Source organism: Arachis ipaensis, chromosome B5 (genome assembly GCF_059453495.1).
Source record: "Arachis ipaensis isolate K30076 ecotype BB chromosome B5, ASM5945349v1, whole genome shotgun sequence".
In the NCBI taxonomy this organism is placed as follows: Eukaryota; Viridiplantae; Streptophyta; class Magnoliopsida; order Fabales; family Fabaceae; genus Arachis; species Arachis ipaensis.
Genome location: NC_142440.1, coordinates 148867213 through 148878456, shown reverse-complemented (window position 1 = coordinate 148878456; position 11244 = coordinate 148867213). Strand labels below are relative to the sequence as shown.

At 34.3% G+C, this 11244-nt stretch overlaps 1 protein-coding gene across 5 annotated transcripts; it reads right to left on the bottom strand.

Annotated features, from left to right (window-relative positions):
• Positions 1-3163: 3163 nt before the first annotated feature.
• On the bottom strand, positions 3164-8759 carry LOC107644407 (casein kinase 1-like protein 3). 5 transcript variants are annotated; one of them, XR_002347452.2, is made up of 17 exons: positions 8442-8720; positions 8318-8358; positions 8022-8091; positions 7763-7911; positions 7397-7492; positions 7192-7262; positions 6917-6978; positions 6770-6833; positions 6558-6642; positions 6354-6480; positions 5942-6024; positions 5795-5852; positions 5604-5710; positions 5273-5464; positions 5035-5168; positions 3984-4062; positions 3164-3891 (listed from the first exon to the last, which is right to left on the bottom strand). XR_002347452.2 is itself a non-coding variant. In XM_016348250.3 (15 exons), exons 1-14 carry the CDS (start codon positions 8515-8517, stop codon positions 5285-5287), a joined length of 1269 nt encoding a protein of 422 aa, XP_016203736.2. In that variant the 5' UTR covers positions 8518-8759; the 3' UTR covers positions 4697-5168; positions 5273-5284. The 5 variants fall into 5 exon arrangements, 1 of the variants encoding a protein (XP_016203736.2); XR_001621338.3 differs by having other exon boundaries at positions 4978-5168; positions 8442-8673; XR_001621339.3 differs by lacking the exon at positions 3984-4062 and having other exon boundaries at positions 4978-5168; positions 8442-8664.
• Positions 8760-11244: the final 2485 nt, after the last annotated feature.

Sequence of the window (11244 nt, the reverse complement as noted above, 5' to 3'; positions counted from 1 at the left end):
AAATATACTAATTCAATATTTTTAGATATAATATCTCTGTCCATGTCTTATCTGCCAAATACAATTTTAGTATCCTTAAACAAAGGCAGCCATAGTTATTAGTTAGATTTGACATGAATAATGATTTAAAAGCCAATATAATACTTGATTTCAGTATGTAAGTAAAATCGACCTATCAATAATTACTAATATAAAAGTTTTTCTGCTAATTATTTGAGTCAAATTTAACGGTAGAATAATATTAAATTTATTTAATTTTTTTTGAGTTAAAATATGACGTTTGAACGATATAGATTAAATTAAAATTTATCCCAAAAATTAAGACCAAAATAATGCTTTACCCTTAAAATAATAACATGGCATATACTTTTGAAATCAACAGTAGTCAAATATATATTTTAGGGAAAAAGTATTATCAATAGTGGGGCAAAGATATTATTGTACCTTAACATAGTAGTAGTAATTAAGCAAAAAGTTCAAATAGAATTAAGCCTAAACCCAAAATTTCTAAAACAAGGGTCCAATTGAATCATGATCATAATTACCTTCTTACTTTATCCTTTGTCCATTTTCTTCATTTGGACCTAACATGACTTTTTTCTTATTCATAAATATGTGTATATATACAGAGCAAAATTTTTCCACCCTTCATCATCTTCAGCAATGGATTATAGAGAAAAAACAAAGAATATGATGAAACCCTTTGACTTTTTAGAACAAGAACAATTTAATAATTCTTCAGCATATTTTTCATACCCTTATTGTTCTTCCTTCATCCTCTACAATAATCCAAATCACAACATGGAACATAATGCAAGGCCTGAGGGTGAAAAGGGAAATTCCAATTCACTCACACCAATTTGTGATGAACCATACTATGAACAACATTCTTCTTGTTGTGCTAAGTCAGACACAGACTCATGCAGTGGGGGAGGTGCTTATGATGCCGCAGTCGAAGACGAAGACGAAGAAGAAGAAGAAGAAGTGAGTTTGGATGAGTTGTTGCTTGATGGAAAAGCAAAGAAGAAAATTGAAGAATTGGCTGCAATGGTTGGAGTTAGGACTACTGAGCCAGTGGTTGTGCTAACTGAAGTTGTGAGAGTCCTCAAGATCATGAAGAAGATTACTCTTTATTAATTATGTTCTTAATTGAGGTTAAGAATGTTAATTCTTCTCCTTTGGTGAGCTTAATCTTTTTCTTCTTTTATTTATTTTTTACATTTTGAGATGTGACTTGTGTAAGATGTCTACTATTCCTTCTTATGTGTTTATGAAGCTAACACTTTAGAAATAATTATTGAGCTTCATAATTTATTATTATTTTTTTTCTATTGATATATATGTTTCTAGTTTCTACTTTTTCTCATTCAAAACAAATGTTCTTCATCATACGGTGTGATATATTCAATATTTTTCAGACCCTGAAAAGTTTTGATAAATTTTATTCGGCCACCATCTCTCTAGCTCGTCCATGCAATTTTTTGCGTGAACTAGAGGTGTAAAATATTTATATAAAATGACACGACACCTTCGAAAATGTGTTTTGAAGGATTTGTGATTAGTTATAATTCTAATTTTTATATATTATATCAAAGATATTTTAAGATTTTTCGACTTAAGGCTTTAAATGTTTTATAAAAATTGAATTACTTTAAAAACAAGTTCTAAATATGTGATTTTGAAAAAAAGAAAAAGAAAAAGAAGTTCATCATTTTCATTATTGCAATTTAAAAAATATAAAAATACCTTGCATCAAAGTCCTTTTGTATTCTATACATAACTATTTCAATCTAATAAATAATCTAATTGCTTATTGAATCATGCAGTTGTTATCAAAATGCCATAATAAAGTTTAATCCAAGAAATATTTTACTCACACTAAATATGAAATATTTGACAAAAGTTTAACAAAAAGTAAAAAAGTTAAATAAATAATAAAGTTAAATAATCCCATATATTATTAGGCGCATGTATATTAGTATATAGCATCCATCAAATTATTAAAGGTAGAGGATTTTTTTTCTCTCTAGTTTATCAAAAATTTCAAAAATACTTTTGAATTTTATTTTATTTTTATTCTAAAAATTTTTACTTACATAAAATGTGTTTTTAACTGCTAAATTTTCAAGAAGTTTAGGACCAATCGCTTAACAACTAGGAATTAATGCAGAACTTTATGTCTGTCTTAATTGTATTGAAGATTATCCTTGTAAATTTGTTATTGAATTGGTTCTAAAATTCTTAAAAGATTAAGTGTCAGAAGTACATTTGATACAAATCAAAAATTTCTCGAACAAAATTTAAAAATATTTTTAAAATTTTTGACAAACTTTAAGAACAAAAATAATTTTTTAAATTATTAACTTGAATATTATGCGAAAATATCAATTGTGTATTTTATCCTAGCTTCATTCATAGGGACCCAAACAAACAAGTGGTGCCGGAAAATCAGAAGGAACTTTTACCCCGGAACAAATATGCAGGTAGTAAAAATACATGGATTAGTTGGAAAAGAAATCCACACAACTCCCTTTTATAACCTAAATGTGATGCCTTAAACTTTTTTATTTGCACGTCTAAATTTGAACTTAAGAGATACCAACTTAAATCAAAGGATAGTGAAAAATCAATCAGTCTAATTAATAATTGTAGATTAAGTGTATAATTATTATTTCTCTTTCATTTGTTTTCGGCTATTTCCTTTTCTCCCTTCGAGATAACGGTAAGGCAGTGAAAAAGGAAAAACGAAAAAAAATAAAAGCAAAACAAAACAAAAGGATTGAATAAGGGGTTGGATGGTGACAATATTGAACTACACAAGAAAAAGTGCAAAATAATTTAACTTTGGCTAGATAAATGACATACAAGTTTCTACTAATTCTTTCAAAATCTCGACCATTTTTCTTCACAGAAACTAGCCTAAACGAAACCATATGACAAATCTAGCCTCTGCTGCCAAGATTCTGGATCATTGTTTGGTAGAGAAGGAACTTAAACGTGTTTGGAACTTAAAACGTGACAAATCTAAGTAAACGTTTCCACTTGCATTCATTCGTTTCAGAATTTAGATTGGTATTGGTTTGGTTGGTGATCGATTCCTCATATTCCTACCACTGTCAAATGTCATTGATATTCAACAATTGCCATTCAAGAATCAAATTACTCCTCTGTTTCAAGCACAATTTCCATTCACTTCACACCTCAGACTGCATTTCAATACTTGGTATTTTAAAAACACCAATGACATAGCATGTGCTCTGGAATCTGAAATCTTCATGATCTCTGTTCATACCAAACACTAGTTGATCCTGGGGTATCTACTACAGTATTACAAAAGTGCTTGAATAAAAATACCTTCAGATAGTGTACACGTTTATGGCTTCAATATTCACCATGAATGCCTGATATTCTAACAAATTCTGCAGCTCCACAATAATGCAACATATGATGCATATGTCAGCAACGAATGATGGATACTCATCACATTGAAGCGAAGGAACCATGAAACTTACAATTTATCTTCGTTCAAAAACGAAACGTATTCAACTCTCAGTAATGCCCTTAACAAAACTTAATTCTAGACATGAAGTTAACCACCTTCAGATGCACCAATTCTTAGAAAATCTTTTCATCTGGGCAGAGAACTTCCCAGAATCAGCACCTAACTGCATCAGCCAATCATTTAGACTAGCTGAAAATGAAATTTGCAATCTGTTTACAGAGAGAATCATAGCAATTAAATATCCATATCACATCTCAGGCTCGAGAAGTCCCCGAGCACTATGTCAATCCAATCTGTCTAGAGTCATATGTTCTGGTTGATGGTGGCATCACACAAATTCTAGTAGACTGTTATATTTCATCCTTCAGTCATGATTGAGAAAAGAAACCCTGCAAAAGAAAAAATGTGAACCGATAATTGAGCTGTTCATTTGCAATTAATTTTCCACAGGAACTTCAAATAGGCAGCAGTTTATCCTAACCTTGAACTACACAAAATTACAACTCATTCATCCCAAGAATTGTACAATCTAATCTGGCTGAGCGCCATATTTGTTCTACCTACAAGTAAAGAAGTGATTCCTGAGCATCATGGTTGAATTAAGAGCTTGAATGAAATAACTATAAACCACAGGTATTAAAAGCAACATATCTCTGAAACTTCCAACTAGAGGCAATTATTTAAAGTTAACAAGTGACACTTCCTAGACATTTAAGATTTTTCCTAAAATATCTTCTTTAGACCAACATAAAAATTCTAAAACAAGATACAGATCTCAATAACTGAGTGGCCTCATCCCTCAGCAACATAGCAGAACATAATCATATTTTTGGGTGTTAAATAGTTGCCACCAACAACCCCATCAATATGTATTAAGAAACCATAATTTTCAGCGATCTTTCTGCTAAATATTTTTGCTAAGATTATTTTGGATATGCTAGTCAATAACACGAAGTTCAACTTACCATCTTAGGAGGTAGATTATGTGAAGACGAGGATACAGAAGCCAAACACCAATTGATAAAATATTTAAAAGCCCCCCTCCCCTTCTTTTCCCTTTTTTCTAAAGAAATTTTATTTATGGATGCTTCAAAACATGTATATATGCAGTTAAGCTACAAGGTCCTTGTATCTTATACAAATAGATAACATAATCCAGTCAAAATAAATAACAACCAGCAAAAGGCTGAAAGCTGAGATCAAATATAACTCATCAAGAGAGAAACTATGAATTCACCTGCAATTCATAACATTGTCAATCAATGCAAATCACACTGTCACCACTTATCATGGCACCAGGATAATTATCATCAAGTATAAGGGAAAATGAGGCTACATTCACACATTAATTTTACATTAAAAAAACATGAATACACAACATTGCTGTGTGCCAAATTCAAATTTGAAACCTATGTACAGGAAACGTGTGAAGCCTGGTAGTCTGTATATTAAACCAAACAATCGTTTGTAGTCACCTTTGGGAAAAAGCAACACACGATGACCTCAAAAATTGAGCTATGAAATTTATCAACCTTGTAGCACCTTTGCAGTCTTCGTGGAGAGAGTACTTGAAATATTGACTAAAAGCATACAAACGATGCAAGCCATCCACCATTAATTGCAACTTCATGTACGCAGAAGGCACTCTTCAGGACCACTTCCACAGCTGGAAATACAGCAAAATATAAACAATCAAGGATCAAGGATAGGAGTGGTGAATATGGAAAATAGAAAGTAAGACAACAAAAGTAGTATGAACCAGAAAATTACCATATTGGATGTTCATTTGGCAGATGATATGCGATGCAGAGATGAAATCCAGCTACTTGAAGGGCCAACTTTACTGCCTTGCCCAAGGCCAGGGTTAACAGCATCGGAGGACGGAGCAGGCTTCAAGGAGTTCCTTTTTGAGGGACCAGCATGAGAATGGGAAGTAGAGGGTATATTTGCTTCGCCAAAAATCTAGGGGAAAAAATAGAAGAAATTGAATAATTCTAGTTAAACACATTTATCTATTATATAAATTTAAAACAGAGAAATACGTAACCAAAGAACTGTGACTTAATTATTGCACCAAGAGACTTCATCTAAGATGACTTACATTCTTGTCGTTCTTGTCGAGTGGATTTTTAACAGCAGGTGACTTAAACTGAAATTTAACACCAGAGCCAGTGGCATTGCCTGATTTAATGTGCTCTGTAGCATCACCTGAAAAAACCTCAAGATCAGTATAATAGGAAATATACAAGATATTTTTTTATGCAGAAGAACACTAATTTGAGATGCATCAACCTCGATGGTTGTCATCGTCCATTGGTGTTGCACGACTGTTGCTTGCTCCTGGGACCACCTGCAACATGACAAAATATAGTACTGCCAAAAACATATGGGAGAACTCAAAAGTACATGCGTAAAAGCCCAAAAGGAGAAATTACTTACAGATGAGTGAGCCTGGACTCTATTCTTTTGTGCCTGCTGGTACTTTAAAATAGTCCAATCAAACACATAATCAAATTCATACCCTGTGATACACCAGCAAATGAAACAGGAGGAAGTTAAACCTAAGAGCAGAGATGAAAAACATAGACGTGCCAACTTTACTACATTGGGACATGAAGTCTGCACAAGGAAAGACCATATGTGCACAAAAGGCATCTTTTAAAATCATAGATTTTGCAGCAGCTTGAACCATGCTAGTGTTGATTAGTGGACAATAGTAAGCATTAATGTGACGAGAGCATAAAGACCGCATAATCTGTAAGATTCTATCTCATGCAATATTAGGAAGATACATTATTGTTCGGAAACTTGTTTGATTTAAAATTATTCACAAAGGCCAAGAAATAGTCACCTTCCCGAGCAAATTGTTCCCGAAATAGGCGCTTCAAGAATCCATAGTCAGGTCGCTGATCGAAGGTCAGAGAGTGGCAGTAATGGAAGTATGAAGCAAACTCTACAGGATGAGATTTGCAAAGAACCTATAGAAAATAACTAGAAAATAAGAACCATTACAAAGTAGGGGTGGACAGTACACTTCAAAACTTCAACCACTTACCTCAATAGGGGTTGACACTTTCTTCTCACATATTTTGTCATACTTCTGCTTCTTTGTTGCAGCCTTTAGACCTTGCCAAGGAAGGCTAAACACAAATATTTGGTCATTTAGAAGTTAATAAGAAGTTAATACATTGCATTATGCTTCCCTCTAAAGGAAGATGAGGCAAATGCTTGTGTAACAAAAGAAGCAGCAGCAGAAGAAAGTTGTACCTTCCTCTGAGAAAGTAGAGAAGCACATATCCCAATGACTCCAAATCATCCCGCCGACTTTGCTCTAGAAGTAAGATAGAACAGGAAAAAGTTAATTCAGCTTATTTGCAATGAAGCAGTTAAAATAACTTCTGACGTCAGACTTACCAATCCCAAGATGTGTATTGCAACTTGCATAGCGTGCAGTCCCCGTTAAGTTTTTGTTCTCCCTGAATGGGACAGTGAGGGATGAGAAGAGAGATGCAGAAGGAAAGAGATACACACAAAAATATTAAACAATCTTCAAGAAAGCTGCTTAAGAAATTGGTTCGATTCTGACAACGAACTTATAGCCAGATGAGTGACAATTTCGCATCAAACCAAAATTTGAAAAGTAGAAGGGAAAAGAGACTGAACCAAGTCAATGGAAGAATTATAGAAACCTGTAAGGGATGTGGCGATTGGTTGTAGAGTCCCGATATCGTTTTGCAAGCCCAAAATCAATTATGTAAACCTGACAAGTAGAACAATTTCATTATGCATGCATGGTGCCTTAACACTAACAAAGAGCTGAAGAACAAAAGTGCCACTCAATTGCTAAAACCTAAGTAACGCGAAACAGCGTTGCAGCAATAACCGTGTAGCTACCTGGTTTGCTTTCCGACCAAGTCCCATGAGGAAGTTGTCAGGCTTTATATCTCTATGTAGAAAACCTTTGGAATGCACGTATTCTATTCTAGTCATCTGCATCCCAACAAAATTAAGAAAGAGTCAATACCAAACGCGCTCTTAGCATCAGAACACATAACACACAACAAGATTTATAATAGTGATGCACATGACAAAATTTTCAGCAGAACTGTATAGCAGATAAAGAGTGCTAAAACAATTCATCCGTTTCAGCTGGAAAAAAATAAACAAAAATAAAACAGGTAAGTGGTTAATTTTCTGGCAAAGTGGTTACCCTTATAACTAAAAAATAAAATAAAAGAAGTGAAAGCAAAGCAAGGTCACCATTTGATCAGCCAACATCAATACTGTCTTCAATGAGAACTTTCTTCCACAATACACAAAGAGATCCTCAAGACTAGGCCCCAGCAAATCCATCACAAGAACATTATCCTCCCCATCTACACCAGACCATCTTATGCTAGGAATGCCGCCTACATATTAAGAAAATAAAATCTCAAAAGTCAAAAATCAATTCTTTTGTTTTTCTTCCTCACTCGGAAAATAGCTTAATATTTCCAAAAAAAAAAAAGAAAAACCATACTTCCTCCTTGGAGAATGTTGTAAAGCTTGGCCTCATAAAGCAATTGAGGATGCTTCGTTTTAGTGTTCTCCTGCAACAACATCAAACCAAATCCCACCAAGAGAAAGTTAAGCAGCATGAAAATACAAAAAATAACAAAACTTTAACAACCAGAATTGCAACAAACAACGATTAGCTCAAAGAAACAACCGTTTAAAAAAAAAACACCATGCGCAACAATCAGATACGCAAACAAAGGTCTAGCAGCTAAAATTATTCAGAAAAATAAAACGATTGAGCTGAGGAATGAAGCGTACGATCTTGACGGCGACGATCTCGAAGGTATCAACATGCGTAGCTGCGGAAACACGAATCGCAATTCAGAAAGACAGAAGATTAAAAACAAAAAATCAGGAGAGTGAGGAATGATGAGAGAGAGACCTAGGTAGATTTCGCCGAAGGAACCGCTTCCGATCTTGCGGCCGAGCTTGTACTTGGAGGCGATGATGCGTTCCATGGTGAATGAATTAAGAACCCTAAAAGAAGGAGTTTGAAAACTATGGGATTGGGAACATCAATTAAAACAGTGCGAAGAACAGGAAGCTAGCCACGACGATAAAACAACTTCGATCTGAGATATGAGTGAGACCCTGGTGGCTGCTGCTCACTGCACAGGGATAGTTTCGTCCTTTCATCTTGTTTCGGGATGGATCAAGTATCATCAATACCCAATGGGCCGGGTCGATTACTTAGCTCTTCAAAATTTTTGTCTGACATTTTTATCTTTAAATAATTAAATTAATAGTCAAAATCGTCCCTGAAAATACATAGATCTTCATTTTCGTCCCCGAAAAATAAATTTAATCAAAATCGTCTTCGAAATATTTAAAATTAATCACATTAGTCCTTCCATCTAGTCTATTTTGTTACTAACAACATTAATTTTGTTGACGTGGCATGTTAGTTTTTTTTTTTTTGTCTTTTTTGTCATGGGCTGTTAAGCCCAATAAACAGAAACAGAATCCTAACTACCCAAAACCCCAACCCATCCGTACCCGTCCCGAAAATTTATCCTCAACTCATCTGAGTAGTTTTGAGCTTCCATTCCCGTCCCGCTACAACACAACCCCCGCAATGGTGGTTCTTCAAGCTTCACGCTGCGCATCGTCTCCAGTAACCACCGCCATCGTCGCCGGATGTTGCAGAGATATCACGTCTTGCCTGAACGTCAACCTCCACCACCTATCAAGAGTCTTAGAGCCCCTGCGCCACAGCTGCTGCCACCGCCGCATCAATGGTATAGTGCTCGCTTTCCACCCCCAATCCAATTCGGTTAGCCGCATCACAAAGCACTACTTGCGGAATGCGGCCGTCGTTGCGCCAAGGAGGACGAATTTGAACTTCCGTCATCGTCATCATCTTCTGAACGATATGCATGTTCGGTCTCCGTCCCTGATTTGAGCTTACTCGGACGTAACCTCTATCCATGGCTCCTTACATCATCTGTTGCTGTCCCTGCTGCTGGTTCTGTTGACGCCACTCAATCCTTGCTCCTCGACGACTCTCGACGTCGCGTCGGATCACTACCCTGAGTTCAGGGGGCGGGTTAATCATCCAGGATTGCTCTAGTGCTCCACCGAGTTCCATGGGTATCTTTCGTGCGCTAATCTATTTCCCTTCCTTGGCGTTCAAGTGAACCCGAACCTGTTATCCTCCTCTGCCAACTGTAGGATGTCCAACAATATTGGATCAATGTCCTCAATCCTGCTCTTCGATTTCAAATTCTACATTAGAGGTAAGCTATCTGACTCAATAAGCACTTTATGTAACCCCAAATTGTTTGCAAGTATCATGGCGTTCCTAATTGTATAGTGCTGCTATGCTAGAGATTGCTCCAATTTTGAATACTGACCCAACCTGAACACTTAGAGGGAGGGAGGGAGGGAGGGAGGGAGAGAGAGAGAGAGAGAGAGGGTCAGTTTGGAGTTTGGGTTTGGGTGGGTTGGGGTATGGAAATAGATACTGATGGAAGCTTATGCGAAGGCGCCGATGTAGGTGACGGCGGGAAAAACGACATCGACGAGGAGCCAGCAACTGTTGGAAGTTGGAACTGACATGGAGGCTGAGACGCGTAGAGGAGAAGGAGATTCTGTGATCTCCGGGTCGGGTCTTTGGGTTGGGGCTCCAATTTTCTAATGGTTTGAACCTTGACCAAAAAAAAAAACTCACGTGCCACGTCAGCAAAATTAATGTTGTTAGTGATAGAATAGACGGAGGGACTAACGTGATTAATTTTAAATCTTTCAAGAATGATTTTTATTAATTTTTTTTTTCGGAGACGAAAATGGAGATCGGAGTATCTTTTAGAGACGATTTTGACTATTAACTCTTAAATAATTTGTTAAGAATAAAGTGACAAATAAATTTCTAAAAATTTATATTTCATACAAATTAGTTCTTAAAAAAATATCAATAAGTCCTTTAAGATAACAAACGTATGTTAGTTTAAATTAAGATCTTCTACCTTAATAATAAGAGTTAATTTAAAGGTAATATATCTATATCTACTATTAAAGACGTTATTGGTATTTTTTTAAAAAACTAATCTATTTAAAGTGTAAATTCTCAAGAATTTATTTGTCACCTTACATATATTTTAAACAATTATTTTGTTAAGAGATATTAATATTTGTATAAATTTGTCATTATTCTGAAAACTTAATCGAATAGACCAGTTCGATCAAATTAATAAAAAATTATTAAATTTTTATTTTATTTTTATTTGTTATTTTATTTTTTCCTCTCTTATTCTTGATCTTATTTTATTTTTATCTTATCTTTATTTGTTCTTATCTTATTTTATCTTTATTTATTTTTATTTTTTGTAAATAATATTTTATATATATTTAGTTTTACTTTCATAATTTTAATCAATCATCAATTTTAATAAAAAATTAAATAAAAAATAAAATAAGAATTTAATAAAAACTGACCACATTCAGTTCAAGGTAAAAACCAGTTAATAGTGAACCGATTAAAATATCAAAAAAATGGGTCAAACAATTTGTTAACTTATTAACTTGGTTTATTTTTTAGTGGTTAATCGATTTAAAATAATAAATTATAAAAAATTATATATTTTATTTTATACATAAATATATTATTTTATTATATTCAATTCAATTTCGATCGAATTCTTATTTAATACATCTAACTCTATCAATTCAATAAAAATTTAGAATTC